General features: G+C 33.8%; 1 protein-coding gene across 1 annotated transcript in view; it reads left to right on the top strand.

Annotated features, from left to right (window-relative positions):
* Positions 1-584: 584 nt before the first annotated feature.
* The window catches only part of TMEM178B (transmembrane protein 178B), a 421,857-nt gene continuing 400,498 nt past the window's right edge, over positions 585-21,943 (top strand). The window contains exon 1 of the mRNA XM_051962656.1: positions 585-1,066. Coding sequence (XP_051818616.1) covers positions 685-1,066 — 382 coding nt within the window. The 5' untranslated portion in view covers positions 585-684. The remainder of the gene's footprint in view (positions 1,067-21,943) is intronic.

Genomic DNA, 21,943 nt, shown 5'->3' with positions numbered 1-21,943 from the left:
TTCCTGCGCTGCATTGCCCGTCCACAAGCACTAATTGCAAAAAGGAAAGGCTATCCACTTAAAAGGGAAAACAGTTCAGAGCCGGCTTGCAAACCTAGGACAATTGGTCCGTTGGAATCGGGAGATTTCTAGGCGCTGACCAGTGATGCTACAGTTCAACTGATTATTGTAAAGTGGCCCAGTTTAACAACCCCTTTCCCCATCTATTTAAATCACCACACTTATAGAGGTGGATCGATAGCATTGGTACACTGCACAAAGAAAGTCAAGGAACTCCAGTTTAATCTCGAAAGAACTTTTATTATTTTCCTTCTGGGAAGAAAAGGAGAAACGGAAGAAGGTCGACTCTGCGCAAAGGTGGTCTTGAGCTGAGCAACCCCGCTGTTTTAAGTGGGGAATCCTTTTCTGAGAGACGTGGAGGTCTCTTCTGACACCTTTAGTGGTTTTAGGCTGCAGGAGATGTCAATCAACCCACTAGATTTTGGGGGGGTTAGAACTTTTTAGATCCTCCCAGAAGCCTTGGTGCTTTGAATGTTGCTTCAAATCGTGGACTTCTAAGTGGGGAGACTCAGTTGAGCAGGGCACTCAGCTGCAATCTCTCAGGCTCAGCTGGCTGCTTTGTTCAGAGGCTGAAGAACTAGGTTGTTGTGAAACATGCCCATGGTGTTGTTGTGAAGCTAAGGTATGGCTGCTGGAAGGTTACTGCTCTACACTGGCCTCTCCTTAGCTCTCTGTGCCCTCGGCATGCTGGCCGTGGCGATCTGCTCAGACCACTGGTACGAGACAGACGCCAGGAAGCATCGGGACAGGTGCAAAGCCTTTACTACGCGTCGGGTCGATCCAGGCTTCATTTACAATAACAACAATAACTTGCCGCTCAGGGCCAGTAGGTCTAGATTGGACCGCTGGGAAGGGAAACTCCTCCGGGCCAGGAACCGGAGGCAGCTGTTTGCCTTGAGCGCTATGGACGAGTGCAACCGTCAGTACAACTCTACCAACATGGGGCTCTGGAGGAAATGCCACAGGCAGGGATTTGACCAAGACCTGGATGACCTCATTCAAAAAGGTAAGTGTTTCATCCAGGCTGTCAGCTTTTGAGAACGCGCAAATAAAACCTAAAACCTAGGAATTCCACAGCCTTTTACCTCTTTCTTGCCCTAGGCTAACTTAGTTGCCTTTTCAGATTTCCGGATTCTAGGCGTTCACTTACCCAAGTCTCGAATATTCTGTAGGCTTTGTAGGTAAGCAATGCTTTGATTCCTCTGCTGTTTATGATAGAGACTGGTTTAGGGTTTTACTTATGTTTGCTTTGACAATTTTAGTTTGTTTTTGTCCAGCCGGTTTCTTCAAATTATCATTTCCCACGGTAATTCTCAGGAAAATGCTTTATCAGCTCTATACTGTATTGGTTTGCCTCTAAGAAACAAGAGATTGTTGTAAAGTTCATGTTATCATAAGCAAAAAGCCCACAAAAAAACAAAAATAAAAATAAAAAACCCTAAACCCCAACCCCCCCAACAAGCAAACAAGCAAACCAAAAATAAACCAAAATAAAACAAATTACCCCCCCCCCAAAAAAAAAACCTAAACTAAACTAAAAAAAAAAACAAAACACCTCTCTTACAGAGGAATGTGAAGGAGTAGGCAGACAATTCTTAATACCAATCTCAGCTTTAGAGGGTTGTTAAATGTTAAACTGACATCAAGATACCCACAATGGAGACCAATTTTATTTCAGGAAAGGTATTATCTATTGGCCCTAAAATGATTTTATTTCTCTCTCTTCTTAACAAGTGATAAATAAAAGTGACATTGTCACTGAATAGGGAGGGGGAAGTGTAAGAAGATATTAGAACAAAAAGCTCACCATTTTTACATTTGAAAAATGCTAATATTAAAGACACTTGTATCTCTAATAAGCAAGTGAAACCAATAGACTTGCCAATGAGGATTCATTTCAAAAATTAATAATATAGTTAAAAGAACTTTGGAATTGAAGCTGAGATCTGTATTTGAATCCTGACTCACACTTGGCTGAGTGACCATTTGCAAGTCTCTTAATTTCTTAGTTTCCTCATTAGAAAATGGTGTTAATATTCGTACTACTTGCTTCGAAGGGTTATTATGAAAAAAAAAACCATAATCTTTAAAAAAAAACCCCTTATAAATGTGTTATAATTGTTAGAATATAGCCAATTAAATTTATTCCTTCTCCCATTTAATAATGTTTATAAATATACTTATGTTACACAACCATTATGGAGTACTATGATCTTAAACCTACTAAAAGATTATTTGGAGGTTTTATGGTACCATCACTGAAGATTACTACTGATCTTTGCCAGGAGAGTTAATCCTATGAGAATGGAACACAGATTTTTGTATATCTTGGGCATCACTCTATATTTCACTTTCATAATCTGTTAAATAGTGCTCAGGGTGAAAACAGTGTGCTTCAAAATGCTTTGTAACTTCCCTTTGGAAGGAATAAAGGAATTGAAATTTAGAATTTTAAAATATAGCTATGCTGGTGTAACAGTTTTATTGATTGGATTTGTGACAAGTGATACTATTCTTGTTACCACACTTCTCTCCTCCCTAGACCCTTTGAAAAAAAACTCTCAAAGTTGGGAAAGGTTGGGGAAAAAAAATTCAATCAGAAAAAAAATAAAATATTTAATGAAGCAATGAATAACTTGTAGGTGTTTGAATTTAGATCTACTTTAGGGTCATTGTATTTGAAAGGCATTTCCTTTTTATATCTACTTTGAAGTATATGTCAAGTGAACCTGGTAATCTTAATTCAGTTAAATTGTGGACTGTTCAGTATTGCAAAAATCAAGCCACCTTCAATGATCAGAACCTTTTTAGAGTATGGTGTCCAATTTGAAGATTTAAAAAATGAATAATGATTTAGATAAGGGTTCTTAACATGGGTCCTTGAATTTGTCTTTATACTTCAATAACTATTTTAGTATAATAGGTTTCCTTTGTAATCCTATATATTTTATGCATTTAAAATATTATTCTGAGGTATATAAATTTCATGAGACTGCCAAAGGAACCATGATTCAAAAAAGGTTAAGAACTTCTGCTTTAAAATAATACAGAGGAGACCAATATAGAGTTAGAATAAAGAGTTATAAAATTGGGGGATTAGGATTATTTAAAGAAGACTTATAGGAAATTTGATAATGGGTTTAAGATTAATAGCATTATTTTGTCAGCCTTCTACTTTTACAAAACCTGCTGCTGCAGGGAATTAAGTGGAATATAAAGAAATCAAGGCAGTAAAGATTGGCAAATACTAGAAGGCTTTCTTGGAAGAGGTTGTTGAATAGTCTTTTCTAATAATCTTTAAGAACAAATATTCCTCCTTCTGTTGCGTTAATGTCAAGCCTGATCAGAGACAGGGGATGAAATTTATGACCTCTTTAGATTCCTTGCAGTTCTCTGATTTTGTATTTCTGTGCTTGGCAACATGAGAGTAAAGCTTTCTTTGGCTTGTGGATCTGGCTATTTTGTTACTATAGTGACACTTTCTTTCAGTAAAGATAGAAGTATATTGCAAGAAATGGAATGGATGGATGAAAGTATTATTTTTTTAACCTCCTTATTGACTGCATTTTAATTGTAATGGCAGAAGTTGGACACTAAATAGCAGGGAAGTTTCAATTTCTAAAGTTTTTTGGATATTGTATCTCACTTGAACTAATGGAAATGTTTATCATCACCAAAAACATAGCCTAATATTACTGTCAGCCTCCTTAATATATGTAATCGCTACAGTTCCTTCTGCTTGTTGAATAATTTTTTTGTTGGTTTATTGCTTTGGAGATAGGGTCAAAGGCTACAAATCTAGAAAGATTTATAGTCACTGTCTTCATTTTAAGGTTAAAGAAAGATCCACTTAACCTAACACTATGATCTTTAAAGATCAATTTTTCTTTCTCTAACTAATCCGAGAAAGATTCTGAAGTATATGCATTTATTGCTAGTAGAAATTATACTAATGTACTTTTTAACTATCACCTGTTTCCTAGGTAGTAGGAAGATAGAAAAGGAGCTACTATGCATGTATTTAATTTTGTTGTATTGTTTGAAATAATATCTTTTATTACTCATCAGTCTTAAAAATAATGTCTTAAACCTTTTAAACAAATTTTCTGGTTTAGTATTAACTTTTTATGAGTGTATATTAAAGAAACAGAGGAGAAGTAACTAGCAGGCTGTTTATATATAGTTTAAATATAAATTTAAATATATTAGCGATTTATTTGAATGATGATACAGCCTTAAAGAACTTAGTCATTTGAGAAATCAACATTTATTACTTTAAAAAATGCTGTGTATATATTTTAAAACAAAATTTAAAAACATAATTAATACGCATCTAAAAGTCAAAGCTGTAGATATTTTTTAAAAAATCTCCTGAATTCATTCAGTAATCCTGTTTATCTCAATGCACTTTATAATGATGTAATTCATATGTACTGATTTCTGTTGACTATTTGGTTTATTGTCCTGCCTCCTCTATTAGAGTATTAAGTTCTTGAAAGAAGGGACAGTATGTATTCTTTAAGAAAGCTGTAAATCAAGGACATACTACACTGTCATACTCTATCTATATTTCTCAGTAAATCCTTGTTGAATAATTACTATTTAGATTCTCATTCAAATTAGTTCAATAAACATTTATCAAATACAAACTACTGCCCTGGATACTAGGATTACCAAAATGAAAATTTTCACCATCCCTACCCTCAGAGAACTTTTCTTCTATTGAGAAAGAAATGTCAAGTACATAGGGGATTATTATACAAATTAGAATATAATAGAGATAAAGTGATATTCAGAAAAAATGTTCAAGGATAATTTGAAGAAAAAATTTCAACTGAGAGAATCAGGAAAAACATCACTGAGGGGGAAAAAAAAAACTGAAGTAAGCCTTGAAGGAAGGTTAGGATTTTAACAGGCACAGATTAGAAGTACAATGCACGGAAGGGGAAAGCCTATGCATATATATAAAGAGAAATGGAAGATCAATTAATCAATAAGCATTTCTTAAGTGCTTACTATGTGTCTGGGATTATGTTAAACACCAGAATATTGAGTTTAAGGAGATCTGTAGCAGTTTATAGAGTTCTTGGAGGGAAATCATGTGAAATAAGGCTAGAAAGGTAGAATCAGCCAGATTGTGGAAAGCCTTAAACATCAAACCAAAGAGTATGTTTTTTTGAGCAGAAGAGTAATATAGTCAGGTTTGTGCATGAAGCAGATTATTTTGGCACCTGGGTGAAAGATGGTTTGAAGAGGTAGGAGACCAGAGACTGAGACACTATTTACTAGAATATTCAACTTCATTTTAATTGAATTCATAGAAATAAAACTACCAAGAGCTCATCCAATTCCGGTGGGGATAATTCTATGGGAAACTATTTTTAAAGGATATACTGAGCAAAATCTTGATTTCTAAAATTGATACAAGGTGCGAATTATTGTGGTTTAGTTGTTTTTTTAGACATAACCAATTCCTTGTGACTCCTTTTGTAGTTTTCTTGGCAAAGGTACTGGAGTGGTTTGCCATGTCTTTCTCCAGCTTATTTTGTAAATGAAGAAATAGGATTAATTATCTGCAGTCATAGAGCTAGTAAGTGTCAGATCATATTTGAACTCAGGGCTCATTGATTCCAGGCATTTTACACACTGTGCTGGGAATTAGAGACTGGTAAAGATCGAAATGTATGCAAGTGTACCAATGAAAAATTTCTTGGGTGAAGTCTTACCTGAGAAGAATAGTGTAAATTAAATACTTTAATTATATATGTAATCAAATATAAATATCACCAATAAATTTCTTTCCCAAGGTAGATGAGAATGTTCTTAGTGAGGGTTTGAATCTGGAATTTGTGCAATGACACCAGGTAGTGGTGCAAATAAAATTGTGATTTATTTCGTTTTAGATTGCTTCTATGAAGGTTATTATATCAAGTCTCATGGGAGACACTCTGATAAGTCAATTGTAAATGAGTACAGATAATTTGTGGAATCAGATTTAGAAATAAAATGAGACTTCTAGAGTAACCAGAGAAAGTAGCTACAGGTTGAATTCTGTTATAATGAAACTATTTCTAATTGTTTGATTCTTATATACTGTTGCATTGACTATTCTTTAAAATAATTGAGCCATTGGTTGGTGTTTTGAAAGAGTTTTTTACTATATTGAAATTTCTTTAAAATGGGGCTTAGCCCATGTCACTTACATATATATACAGCTAAGGCAATTGGGGTTAAGTGACTTGCCTAGGGTCATACAGTCAGGAAGTGTTAAGTGTCTGAAATCATATTTGAACTCAGATCCTCCTGACTTGAGGGCTGGTGTCTATCCACTGTGCCACCTAGCTGCTCCCCACTTTGTTGTCTTTAAGAAAGACATTTGCTTATATGGCATAGTAAAAACAATAGTTACTAAATAAATTTGCTTTGGAATTTGAGGTGTTCTACCTCTCAAATACCCATAGAATACATGGAGAGGAGAGTGTACGTGATCTTAAAATACAGTGACAATGAGATACAAATGTAGGGAATACACATGGCCAACAAGACAAAAAACTCTGGAACTTCAGTTTCAGTATTCTTTCTCTTACTTTGAAGTCTTTATGAAATTCACATGGCTGGATTGACTCCTTTAAAGGCACAGTATCTCAGCTCTCTGGGTCAATGTTATATCAAGTGGAGTCAAACAGGTCACTTGACTATGGAGCTAGCTCCTTGCTTACTTGGATTTGGCTGCTATTGATGGAAGCCAGTTTTACCTCAGCAGCTAGGCTGTTACCAGACTTGGCTGACCAGATCTCTCTGCTACTGGATAGCTGTTGATAGAATGTGTTTAAAAGGTTAAAAGGCTACTGGGTTGTGGTCTTCCTTGCTAGGCCAAACATCAATCAGCTGCTACAGTCTTCTTAGGATGTGGTGATTCTGCAGGGTCCATTGATACTCTGGATTCCTTGGGCTTGCCCTATTGTCTTTGTCTTCTGGCTAAATGGAATCTTATCTCTCTCTTTTTTAGCTGGAGTATTTCAGTGCTTTTTTAAAAGCAAGGATAATGACCTTGCAAATTGGCAAAAGTTTCATTTCTGACTCCTTCAGAGCTGAAGTTGTGAGATTTGCCACCTCTGATCCTACACATAAATTTGTTTAGTAATTATTAAAGATAAGTTATATATCTTATGATAATTAACTATATAAAATCATATTTCTTTTCTAATCATGTTTATATGTATTGCTTTAAGTGATTATATTAGAACTCAAAGGATAACATAAAGTAACATGGTTACTTGGACATAGCAATATAGAGCAGTGGTTTTCAAACTTTTGTTGTCAGTGTCGTTACTTACTAGTAAATAATTATTTATTTGTTATTTAAATGATTGAGGATCTGTCCAAAGAGTTTTTGTTTATGGAGTTATATTTATTGATATTTGCCATATTAGATATAAAAACTAATTTTGAATTTGTAGTCCTTTTGAAAGGGTTTCAGAGACCCCCCCTGAGTTCTTTGCACCACACTTTGAGAACCACTGTATAGAGGCTGGAATTAGGGTGAAGGGGAAAAAGTCATAATAATTTAACTTGATGATAACAATATATTAAATAAATATAATCAACATTATGCTAGTTTTTCATTAATAACATGTTGATTTTAAATTAGTTCTCCTCGACTTTCTCTTCTCTTTCTATTCCTCCCCCTTTTTTAATATGGTACAGTGAATCAGAGATTGATCCTTCAGTTCAGCTAGTATGGACACTTAATTGTTAGTTACCTTAGGGGCAACAACCATGTTAGATTAACCAAAAAGCAGTAACCTAAATACTGTTCAGAACAGAAATTTAATAGTTCTTTCAGGTGTTACACACCTGACAGTGAAAACAATCAGTGCTCTTGCTTTCTATGACCTAAAATTTTTTGCTTTATGCCAAAAGACAGAAAGCAAAATCTTAATTGTTCTCTGACTTCTTCTGATCCTGCACACACTACACACACTTGGATATGCATATCCATGAACATATATGGTTATATGCCACAGGCTAATTGAGAAGTGAGAGGGTATATTGCTTGATAGATGATTATGCCAGTGGAAGAAAAGATTTCCTGTTTTAAAGGTAGGAAGAACCTTAAAAATAATTGATTTAAAGCCTGTTCATTGGATTGATGAATGGTGGCATGTTACAGTGTTTAGAAAGTAAGCTTTAGAAACAGAAACTTGAGTTCAAATTCCTCCTTTGATGCTCATTGTGTAATGATGGCCAAGTTATTTAAACTTCCTCCGTCTCCCTCTATTTATCAGTGAAATGATAATAATGGAGCTCAAATGAGAAAATGTTTATAAAGAGGATGGTAAATTTTAAAGCATTACATAAATGTCAGTTGTCATTATTATTACTTTGGAGGTAAGAGAAGGGCAGAGACCGGTTAAACAATTTGCTCAAAGTCACCTACTTATTAAGTATAGCCAAAATTTAAACTAAGGCACAATAATCCCAAATCCAATATGCTTTCCATACTACTATATTGTCTCCATTAGAGTTGAGTAAGAGGGAATAGGTATGTAGGTAAATGGTTGATAAAATGAGATTATGGGTGACAAGGAGTATGGGTAACAGAGAGGTTAATAGTCCTTAATGTGACTAGGATGCTAGTTTATAACTAACAAACAAAGAAAACATGGCAGATAATTTCTCATCAATGCACATCAATGTTATAATAATTCACTTAAATACATTCTTTCTGGTGTACTTATCCTATCAATTTGAAACCTTGTAGATTGTAGCTAGAAGATTTAAACAAAACAAGATAAAAAATTGGATTCTGGATCAATGTTCAGTGAATTTTCACACCTGAGGCTACTTAGAGAAAAGAAAAGGAAGCAAAGATAAGAGACCAGAGTTGCAAATATCATCTAACACTCTTAGATATTTACTGGCTTAGACTAATGATGGAACTCCCAAACAGAGTATATTTTATTGTAATGATAAATTCTTCTCTAACAAGACAAATCTATGCCCCTTAACTGATGTGGTTAAGGGCGTATGGGGTGTTCAGGGAGGACTACCCTCTGCTGCTGCTAATTTACCTTTGGTTTCCCCCTGTCACCCATCTCTCTCTTCTGGCTCCAAAGAAGCTGTAGCAAGTAACATATCCTGTTAAAACTGTCTAGACAAATGGGCTAAACTGGGTTGAAGGTAACCAAGAGTCCTCAAAGCCTTTAGTGCATTAAAGGGATATCTTCTCTAAACTTGTGAAGACTTCTCTAAATGGAATATGTGAATGAGAACAATTCATTCCAATGAGCTTGATGGAGGCTGAAGCAGGAGCTGTGGAGTACTTTGAGCTTGGTCAGATCTTGAAGACGGCCAAGGTCATCTACTGCATCTGGACTATCACCAGTCATCCTGACTTTTGTCTTGCCACTGGACTTCCATGACTCTGGAAGACAGAGTGAGGCTGAGCACTTTGTACAACTTTTCCTCTCTTAAATCTAATATATAGCAAGTCAAAACATCACCCCATGATGTCATCGGCTCTCCTCGTAAAGGAAGGACAACTAATAGAAGCAGGGATGCAATTCTTACTTCCTTAAACTTAGAAGGTAGTTTCCATTATTTTTAGTTTAGTCATAGAATTCCTCTCCTTTATGTGGATTAATTTATATTTCAAATAAGTTAATAAGGGAAAACTGAAACTGCCCTGTTGAACTAATATTTATTACTCTTAGATGAGAGGAAGAAAGTCTTACAGTAAACAGTTGACTCTACAGCACAGGTACAGTAACATATAAGAGCAAGTTCATCTGAATTACATTTTATCAAATAGCAGAATTTCTTATTATTTTGTCAGGATTTGAGCACAACTGTAATATATCATGTTATCTTCTAAAACAACCTTAGGTTTTTCTGAGGAGGAGAATTTGAATCTTCTCTAACATTTAAACACCTTATGGCTAGTATGCTACTTTAGTAATGCTGAAGTTACAAGTGGCAAATCTTCCGCTTATATTACTTCAGGACTGTTTATTCTAGGATTTTGGCTACTATTACTACCTATCTGAACTATTATAATAACTTTCTAATAGTGCTTTTTACTTTTATTCACTTCTCTCCCCCCACCATCCTTTCTACTACTGCCAAACAAATCTTTATGCGTAGACCTGGTTATACCACTTTTCTGCTCAAAAATTTTCAGTGATTCTATATTACTTACTAAGTAAAGTTCAAATGCCTTTGTATGGCATTTAAGGCTTCTGTAATTTGGTACAACTCTTTTTAGTTTTATTTCATATAATGCTCTACTATATGTATTTTATTTTAGTTAATCTAGTAGAGTCTCTGAATGAGCTGATAACTTTGTACAGCTCTGCTTCATTCAAATCTAATTCACTTCTAGATTAAGACATCACTCTCTTGGTGCCATTTGTCCTTTGTGAGAACAAAGGCTTGACAACAAATGGTAGATTCTCTATCTCCCAAATATATCCTATGCTTTTCTACCTTGGTGCCTCTGTTCACATTGTTCCTTTTATAATACTTCAAACGTTCTTTCTTTTCCCTGTTAGATTGTTCAATTTCTCCCTTTAAACCACTACTTAAATGTTATTTATCACCTTCAGTCAATGAATACCTCTTTTCCTGACTTTTGCATAAAACTGTTTTGCTCAGTAGATTGAGTGTTGGCTCTGGAATCAGAAAACTTCAGTTCAAATTTGGTCTCAGATATTTACTAGTTTGTAAATCCAGGGCAAATCACTTAACCATGTCCTCAGTTTCCTCATCTGTAAAATGAGCTGGAAAAGGAAATTGCAAACTACTAGAGTTATCTTTGCCAAGAAAATTCCAAGTAGGGTCACAGAGAGTAATACGATTGAAATGATTGCTTGACAATAGCAACAATAGTGTATTTATCATGCATTATTTTTGTATTGTAATATGTGTACGACTTCCCTATTATACTGTAACCTTCATTATTAGAGCAGAGTTCAATTTTCTATAAATTTTGTACCTCCTCTAATATTTGGCACAGTGCTTTACACAGTAGTTACTTCACTTAATACTAAAACATACTTAAATATTTTGTAAATCAGATTGAATTGAAATAGAAGTCTTGAAGCCATCTTTGGCTTTGGGATCTTCTCATTCTTTGATTTTATATCATTTATCATTTAGAGCAATTTCTTCAGAATGAGTCTCAGATTTACTCTTTATTTTCTATTTCTTCTTCTAGATGGCATCCTTATTACTTCATGCTTGGATTGCCATTTCCCATGCCTCTAGATTCTCTTATCTTATGTGTCTTCTGGCTATCAATAACAGTTTTTAATCTTGTCACCTTACAATGATTCCCAATTGCTGGATGGAAGATCTGAGGTCTTCCATTCCCTCTACTCAATGTACATACCCAGTCTTGTTTCTTTATACTCATTTGTGTTCTAGCCAGATGGGACAGGTTTATTTATTTTCTCCAATATACACCACTGTCATTTCTGCCTCCCTACCTTAAATATTCATGATGTTTCTCTTTTATTTTGAATGGCTCTTACGTATTCTTCAATTCTACGAGTTTTACTCATTTTTCAAGGCCCAATCAAGACCTATCCCCTTCCATTAAATCTTTGTGAGCTTTTCTGCTCCTTAATGATCTCTCCCTTTCCTAAACTTCCAATATACTTGTTAGCACCACATGTTTAATTCTTTTTTTTTTAAAATGATTTTATGTATGATAATTCTATTACCCAACTGGAATGGGGATAAAGACCCTATCTTAAGCTTTGGGTACATAGATGATACTGAATAAATCTTCATTGATTGTTTGAAATTTATAATTGTTTTTATTGTCTGTACCTATCAGCAGCCAACTTTTATCATATTCTTTCAGTACTTAGTGGTAATGGTTTTATCATGAATGACTATATCGGAAAAACAATGGTATTAATAACAATAATTAAGAGAGATAATAGAGATAAAAGGCATTCTTTTATTGTGAGAAAAACCTCACTAATCAAGTTTTATATGAATATAAGTGCATACTCATATATTTTAAATATATATATATATACACACATATGTATGTATATATATACATATAGCATATATACATACATCATTTATACATTTAGTGAGTCTAAATATATGCCAGATAACATATGGGGAAATTTAAGAATGAGAAGTAATGTGTTTCAGTTTGTCAGTAATATAGACCAAGATCTCAAAAGTCATTTGGGATTATTTGCAGGCAGTTGTTTGGGTCTGAGGAGATGCATTCAGAGGGAGTTGAGAAATTTGCTTGTTGTTTTGAATGTTTTGAAAGAATGTGGTCTCTTAATTATTTCTAATGACATGTATGTGTGTGTGTGTGTGTGTGTGTGTGTGTATGTATGTATTTTCTCAGTATCAGTATTTGCCAATAAAAAAATCATGTGAGGTCATTTTCATAAATTTATATTGTTTCTTGATTTTTAAGAGAGCCTTATTACTCCACATTCAAAACTTGATAGTCTAAAGCCTAATAGACTTTATTTGTTGTAGAACTGTTTTTATCATTTTAAACTGCATTCTTCATCATTATAATGACTTTCCATTTAAGCAGCAATGCTTCTCACTGCCACCAAAGATCTTAGAATGTTTTGCATATCTGGAAGTGAGAAGATTGCTTCTTCTTTGAAGGAGTTATATACCATTAGCTGTACCAGATAGAAGGAATGTAATGAAAGCAGTTTAAATCTCTATTTAAACATCTTATTTAAATTTTATTCACAATAAAGCCCTCCTGAATATGCCCTATTACACATAGCATTTCCCTACTTATCTCACATATTTTTTCTGGAAACTCTTACATAATGTTTATATATTATTTTTACTTTTTGTTGTTTAAACTAAATTTTATTCTTTTCTATCAACAGATAGATGCCTTTTCTTCCTTTTATCCTTTCTCTGCTCTCTCTGCATTGAGAAAAAGTGAAAAATAAAATCACTATTATAAACATGTATAGTCAAGCAAAACACATTCCTCCACTGAACATGTAGAGAGAATTATGTCTGTTTGCATTCTGAGGCTATCACTTTGAGGCAAGAGATAAGTTGCATATTTCATCATGAATTCTCTAGAATTGTGATCAATCATTGATCAAAGTTCTAATATCTTTCAAAGTTGTTTGTCTTTACAATATTATTATTACTGTATAAATTATTCTCCTGGTTCTGTTCACTTCACTTTGCATCAATTCATATAAGCCTTTTCAGATTTCTTTGAAAACTATTCCCTTTATCATTTCTTTTAGCACAATAGTATTCTATCATCTTCATATAACACAGATTGTTTAGTCATTCCACAATTGATTGGCAATTGCTTATTTCCAATTATTTGCCACTATAAAAGAACTGTGATTGAGCATTATTTTAATAATAGAATTATTTATATATACTCTGGGTGCCCCTATTAGACTGTAAGTTTTCTCTAGACAGGAACTATATAAAATAGATCTATTTTTTAAACATTTTTTTCTTTATCATTGTTTTATTTTTTTCTGGTTATATATGTTTTTTGACTTTTTAAATACACATTTCTTTATGAATCATTTTAGGAGAGAAAAATCAGCACAAAAGGGGAAAACAATGGCAGAGGAAAAAAAAAAACAGAAAAAAGAAGTGAAGATAGCATGTGTTGGTTTACATTCAATCTCCATAGTTCTTTTTTCTGAATGCAGATGACATTTTCTACCCAAAATTTATTGGGAATGCCTTAGATCACTGAACCACTGAAAATAACCAAATCTTTTATAGTTGATCATCTTTGTTTGCTTGTTTTGCTCAGCATCAGTTCATGTAAATCTTTCAGGGCCTTTCTAAAATCAGCTTGTTTATCATTTTCTATAGAACGATAATATTCCATTACCTTCATATACCACAACTTATTCAGTCGCCAATTGAATTAATTAGACCTTTTGATCTCATCCAGAAGTGCTTATTATAGTCAATATTTAAAAAAAAAAACATTTGTGGAAGTGAATTTAATTCTCTTCTTTGTAGTAGACACCAGTTACTGTTTCTTTTTTAAAGCAAATCTTTCATTGGTGAAAATCATAACTATGAAAAATATACAGACATACAAATCAATTGAAATAAGATACTGTATTTATATTTAAGAACTGCTCCCCTTGCCATTTTCTCATTATAGTTTTAAATTTACTCTATTATTAGCATCTTCATCGTCACTTCCCTAAGTTCAGACAATCAATAAAATGATAAATCAAATCCTAATTTGTAGTGTGTTGATTTCTAAGGTATAAATATACACCAAAAAATTAACAATGGGGAGCAGTTTGCAGCTGGCTTTAGCCCACTCCAGGTTTTAGATCTACCTAAGAGAGCTAACATTGTTAGTAGATAGTGAACTGGCTTTGCCAGGAAGACCTGGTTTTAATCCTACTTCTGACACATGTAAGCAGTATTGCCCTGAGTTAATTTAGTGCATTAGGTAAGTCTCTAAGTTACAGAGAAGGTGCTGATCTTATAGTTGTTTGTGAAGGTTGGTGCCATCCATTGTATTTAATTCACACTCACATACACACTTAAGTTGTTTTTAAATACCCCTCTGTTTAAAGTGGGAAATTCAAAATAAAATTATGAAATAACATCAAATTCACAAAGGTTTTATGGAAGATTTAGTAGTTATAAGTATATCTTCTCGTTAGATAACATGGTGGAAAGGATACAGACACAAGAGATTTGGGTTTGGACCCAAACACTGATATTTACTTGCTATGTGATTGTAAGCAGGTTAATCTCTCTGACTCTCTGGTTCCTCTTCTGTAAAGTCAGGATAATAATACCTTTAACACCTATCTCACAGGATTGTTCTAAACATCAAGTGAGATAATGCATATAAAGTGCTTTGTATACTTTAAAACATTATGCAAATAAAGCTTTTAAGAGCGAATATAAATTCTTCAGAATAGTTGATGCTCATTTATTTTTTTTGACTGACAATCTCATCGTTATTTTCTTTTTAGTTTTCAATATTCATTTTTAAAAGATTTTGTGTTCCAAATTTTTCTCCCTCCCTCTCCAAGACGGCAAGCAATCTGATATAGCTTATATGCAATCATATTAAACATATTTCCTCATTAGTCATGTTGTAAAAGAAGAAACAGAGCAGAAGGGAAAAAACATGAAACAAAAAACAAAAATAAATGAAAATAGTATGTTTCAATCTACATTCAGACACCGTAGTTCTTTCTCTGGATGTAGATAACATTTTCCATCATGAATCTTTTGGAATGGTAGAATCTTTGTATTGCTTGAGAAGAGATAAGCCTATCATAGTTGATCATCACACAATGTTGCTGTTACTGCACACAATGTTGCTGTTACTCTTTACAAAGTTCTCTTGGTTCTGCTGATTTTACCCAGCTGCTCATTTATTCTTAACAATGTCTAAGGAAAGAGGTAACATCGTTCCTGATTTGAACAAATATTTAACATGAGAAAGAAAAATTGAATGACGACTTTGTGCCTTTCTTAGTATGTTTCCCATTGAGACATTTTGAATCTCACTGGGTCTTCCTTCTTCCTTTCTTCTTTTTTTCTTTCTCTTCTCTTATTCATTCAGCAAACATCTATCAAATCTCTTCTATGCATCTGTCCCTCTTTTCTTTGTTGCCTCTCTTTTCTTCCTCTTTTTCTTTTAACTCTCTTCCTACTTTCTTTTCTTTCTTTGTTCAAAAAATCACATTTACTCACTAAAGCACCACAATTTAATATATGCTTCAGTGCTTGAATGGAATTTTGGTCCTGTGGACAAGAGCATTTTCTTCAGTGGGAGGATGCAACCAAATTTATAGTTGATTCTTGTAATTCACCGCAATTATGTTTTATATAGTTGCTGTAAACATTGAATTAACAAATACTGAATCATTGTTCCTAGGAAAAGAAAAAATTAAGTTCCTGTGAGCCACTGATCACAGCATTTACTTTAGCATTTTCTGGAGCAGTTTTACCTATAGATTGGCAAATTTCCTTTTCCTTTTCCTGGTTGTACCATATTGTTGATACATTCGCATTGATCTTATGGCCAATAGCACAATAACTCATGCCCCAATGGAGCTTATCTAACCCATGTATTTTCAGTGTAAGACCCATCACAGCCTGTGTGTATTTAGGACCGCTAAACAGCTCTTTAGCTCTATGATTGGGGGCCATTTTTAAATAGCAAAATCACTACAAAAAAGCACAAAAATAAGAAAACATGGCACTAAATAGAGCACAAAAAGAATGCTTGTTTACAGTATGAAAGCTTGTAACAAGAAGACAGATTATTATCTTGTTCAACTTCAGCTGAGAAAGTATATGGTGGATGACTCAAACTTTTAGCCTCTCTGTACATGTTCATGAATGATCTCAAAAGTACTCATAACCATTGATTTTAGGGTTACAAATATATTTTAGTGAATAGGAAAATGCACAAATATGGAATCTACTAATAATGAAGATTGACAATGTTTTGTATGTATAAATCTACTTCACTCTTTGTTATAGATGTGTTCCTAAAATTACTTTAAAATCAGGTTTTAAAAATAGTCTCAACCAAGCATTTATTAAATCCTACTGTATGTCAGATACTATGTTAAACTCTAGAATACACAGGTAAACATAAAACAATTCCTGGTCTCAAGGAGCTTACATTTTGTTGGGAGGAAACAATACAAACACATATAAATATAAAATATAGTAAGAGCAAATACTGATAGTTTTGAGGGTAAAAGGCCAACAGATAAGGGTGGGATTTCAGGTAAGTACTTATGGAAGAGAGATATTTGGAGCTAAGCTTTGAAGGAAACTAGGAAGCAGAGTTAAGATGGAAATATGTTCCAGGTTGCAGGGACAACCAATGATAGGAATGAAGATGTGTGGAGAGAACAGCAAACAAGCCAGTTTGGAGGGAATGTATTGCACAAAGGGGAATAATGTGTAATAAATATGGAAAAGTTGGCTGGCTTCATATTGCAAAGGGCTTTATATGACAAAATGACAAAAAGAAGAATGTGTGTAATTAACATTGGAATTTATTAAGGACCAAAGGGACATATTCTGACTTGTGCTACAGGAATATTCTTTTGACAGTTGTGTGAAGGGTGAACTGAAGCATACTAGATGAACTCGCTTTGTAAGAATTCTTTTGTAAAATGAATCACAGAGTCATAAATAAGGGACTTAAAAGAAAGGCCCATCCAGGATATTCTTTCTCTGACCAAGAATCTCCTTGACAATATCCATGACAAATTGTCATCAAATTTTATTTGAAATCCTCTAGAGAGACTCTAGAGAATCTAGAAGAATCCCTTTGCTTCTCCTCTCCAGTGAGTTTATTCTACTTGTGGATAGCTTTAATTGTTATGAAAGTTTTCCTTAAATCAAGACTAAATGTAACTCTCCTTATCCTCTGTCCATGGCACCTAGTTTTATTCACTGAGACAAGCAGAACAAATCTATTCTTTCTTCCATCAGATAATCCTCCAAAGACTTAAAGGGAGTAATCAAGTCTTCCTTAACTTTCCTCTTTTCTAGGCTAAACAGTCTTATTGCTTTCAATTGTTCTTTGTATACTGTGACCTTAGAACTGGTCTCTATATGAATTTCCCTCTTTTGGAAGCTTTCTGGTTTGGCAATGTCCTCTATAAAATGTGGTGTTCTAGAACTGAACACAATACTCTAGATATGTTCTGACCAGAATAGATTAGAACAGTACTAGTTCTAAGCAACACATCCTCTGTTCCTTTAATATTTTTTCCCTAATTAGTGTAAAAACAAATTTTTAGGTCTAAATTCTTTCCTTTCTTCCCTGCCTTCTTCCCTTATTGAGAAGGCAAGCAACATGATATAGGTTATACATGTGTGAAATCATGTAAAACATATTTCCATATTAGTCACATTATTAAAAAAAAACATAGACCCAAACCCTCCAAATCAAAAACTCCAAATCCAAGAAAAATAAAATAAAATAAAAGTTTTCTTTGTTCTATTTTGTTCAGACTCCAACATTTTTTATCATAAGTCTTTTACAATTGTCTTAGATCATTGTATTGTTGAGAACAGCCAAATCATTCACAGTTGGTCATTGCATAATATATATATATAATATATATATATATATATATATATTACTATGTACAAATTCTGTTTCTGTTCATTTTGTATCAGTTCATGTAAATCTTTCCAGATATTTCTGAAAGCATCCTGCTTGTCATTTCTTATAGAACAATAGTATTCCATCACAATAATATGCCACAAACTTGTTTAGCCATTCCTCATTTGATGGGCATTCCTTCACTTTCCAATTTTTTTGCTACCATGCTGCTATAAATATTTTTGTACATATAGATCCTTTCTTTTCCTTTTAAAAAATATTTTAAAGCTACAGATCTTGTAGTGATATTGCTTGATCAAAGAATATGCATAGTCTTATAAATGTTTGGAGGCTCTGGAGGCCTGAGTATTCGTGACAGCGGGTGAAGAGGTAAAAAAGTAAAGAAGAATCAATAATGGCTGACAATAGTTTATTAGTATCTACTGCTGTAAAGAGTCTCTTGGCAGACACCTCTATTTTTGATTCTAAAGTTCCTGAAATTTCTAAAGAAAATGAACTTACGGGATCTACTTCAGATGCTGAAGAAGAAATGCCTCAGATTGAAACTCGAGTTATACTGGTTCAAGAAGCTGAAAGACAAGAACAACTTATAAGGGCCTTAGAGACCATTAAAATAATGTAAGTCCCAGTTATAAAGATAAAAGAAAGTTGCCCTGGAAAAGGGGATGAAAAGTTAATAAAAAGTATTATTAACATGGAAATAAAAGTGCCCTACCTAAAAATGGAATCAGTGAAAGACTTTGAAGCTTCAGATTCGCCAGAATTTGAAAACATATTTGTGATTATGGACTTTGAGGATGCTGTCTTCAGCCTTTGCCGTATTCCTGCCGCCCTCTGTACTGTGCAAGCATGTTGAATCTGTATGGTTGGATCAGCTTACAATTCTGCCACCATATTCCCATGCTTTAATATACCCTCCCACTTTTGTCATTTTTCTTTTTTGTCATATTAACAAATCTGACAGGTGGAGACAACCTTAGAGTACCTTAGAGACAACATGCACTCTGAATATAGCCTTGATCTTTTTTTTTTCTTTTTTTTTTTTTTTTGGCTTCTCTATCACATTGCTGATTCACAGCTTGTATGCTCTAAAAATTTTTTTTAGAGGATTTACTATTTAGTCATGCATTCTTTTCCTTATATTGACTTTTGGGGGAGGTCTTAAGAGGGACTTTATGTTTGCTCCTATGAAATTTCATTTTCCTTGGCTTCTCAAAAAACATCCAGGTGGTCTTGAGTTCTCAAAGACTATGCTAGTAGAGTACAAACTCTGATTTGCTCTATTGGGGAAAGTTTTGAGTATGGTCCAGGTTCTACAGAATAATCAAGTACAATTGATTACTCTGTAATTTACCAACTTTGTATGGGGTTTTCATTTATTGATGTCTTCTAGATTAAGATCTAAACCCTGTAGTCTAGCATTGAAAGTTCTCTAAAATGTCACCAAACTATATTTCTAGCCCTTTTTCACTAGGTTATGATTTATGTTCTTAAGTTTAAATGCCATTTCTATCACTAACTGATTGTAAGGGCTTAGGGCAAATCACTCCTGTTCTCTATTTACATTATTTGTAAAATGAAGAGATTGGGTTAGGTAATTTTAAAGATGCTGTCCAGCTCTGGATCTCAGATTCTATTCCCATATTCCTTTGGTACAATCTATACTAAGTGGATTAACCACTGTGGCCAAATTCATTTTGCAACCTTTTTTATCTTTCTTTATCATCTTCCTTTTGAAATTCTGTCTGTTTTCTAAAAAACAATTGCTAGGGAAATTATGCTATATGTTAGTCCCATTAATTAATACTGTTTTAGGCTGTTTAAAATAACTAGATAGTATAAAGTTGGAATATTGTTGTGATAATGGAAATGATGAGCTGATAGAGTTAGAAAAATATGGAAAGATGAATTTATGAATGAAAATGCTATCCATCTTCAGAGAAACAGAGGACAAGTGGAAATAAGCATAGCAGATCTTACATGTATGATATATGTATGTATGAATATAGATTTCTATGTATTTAAATGCATATGTGTATGCATGCATATACATAAGCACACATATATACACACATATATGTATCCCTAGACTTAATTGTAGCTTTCTTGGGGTGAGAGGAGAAAGGGGAAAAATAAATTTAAAAAAAGAAAACCTATAAAGAAACAAAAAAAGATGGAGAGTTCCAAACACAATGTATAATATCTATTATATAGGCTTTTTTGAAATAGAAATTTATTTCTTTATATTATGAATCTTCTCTTATGTCCTGCTCTGCATATAGCAATGTTTCTTTTCCTTTTCTTATTTTGTATTTAAGTTTAAAAATACTGCTGATAAGGCAATATATATTACAGTGAAACTCTCCTAAAATATGTATGCTTTCCAAATGGAAAAAAAGTCTCCTTTTAAAGACTTTCATCATGAAATCCATGATCCTAGGAGGAACTGCAAGACTTGGAAGATAGCTTTTAATTCCTATGGGTCAGCAGAGTTGTTAACAGCTCCAGAAATGGTGCTTGTGATAGGTGGCCAGCAGCATGTCTATTTCAGCTTTTATTACACATATCACTAGTTGTGTGGTGACTGGCTGGGTGCTTGCAAATCAATAGGATGCTAAAAAAAGGATCTGCATCAGAGACCATTATGGCTGCTTCAAGAAGATAGATTGTCTGCAGGCAGCAGGGTCTTTTTGGGAATGACAATAATCCCATATTAAGACTGTTATTATTAGGTAGAAAGGAACAGCGTCTCCTAGTCTTTACCAAGGTTGTAGAACCAATTACAAGGATTTAAAAATGGAACATGTATGAGGGGGAGTTGGTGAATTAGGTAAATTTTCATTTTTTCCCATAAATATTGCAGATACTTTATTACTGTCTCTGAGAAGATAATGTGTTATAGTAGGATAAGCACTGGATTTGCAATCAGAGGACTTGGGAACCCAGGTCTAATAATTACCACCTGTGTGACATTGGGAAAATTACTTAACCATTTTGAACTTGGTATCTTCATCTGTAAAATGGGGGAGTAAGATTAGCTGTTCTATATCATCCTTCCTGCCCCTGATCTTGTGAATGTGCTATCTAGCCATGCATTTTTTACTTTATATTACAGTGTAAAGCTGACTATATTGTTCTTATTTTGAAGTGATCTGTTTTAAGTTCACTTTAGTTATTGAATAAGCCACATATATTATAGGATAGTGGTTCTTATTGCTGTTTTGATAACTGTGTTTGAATATCATAGCTTCTTTTATAATTCTAAATATTTTATTTTATGTATTCAAAAACTTTATTCTGACAATAGTTCCTAAGTATTCCAAGATTGTCAAAGGCATACATGTCACCCAAAAAACCCAACCCTGGAGTCCTTGATCTGAGATGCCAGATCCAATGATAATCCTCAATTCAAGGAAAATTATGTTGATTTTACTGTAGGTATTTTCATTTGGGGAGGCTGGCTCATGATGCTGGTTTTCTTGACTGTCCCCACTATCTGAACTTTCTCATTGAGATTACTCATTGTCATTATGGTATATAGGTGGCCCTGGGTTCTTAAAATTTATGTCAACAGTAGTAAGCCTCTAGAGAAGCTGGGAAGGTTTGAATATGGATCTGGAAGTGGAAGTTATGTCTTTCATTTGAGGGCCACAAAGTTAGCTCTTCTAAGTGCAGATGAACACCTTCCCAGAAGATCGGTGATAGATGGTGCATTTTTTCAGATGCAACAATTCATGAAACACCTCA

The sequence above is a fragment of the Antechinus flavipes genome, chromosome 5 (genome assembly GCF_016432865.1).
Source record: "Antechinus flavipes isolate AdamAnt ecotype Samford, QLD, Australia chromosome 5, AdamAnt_v2, whole genome shotgun sequence".
Classification (NCBI taxonomy): Eukaryota; Metazoa; Chordata; class Mammalia; order Dasyuromorphia; family Dasyuridae; genus Antechinus; species Antechinus flavipes.
This window is presented reverse-complemented; position numbering and strand designations above follow the sequence as displayed.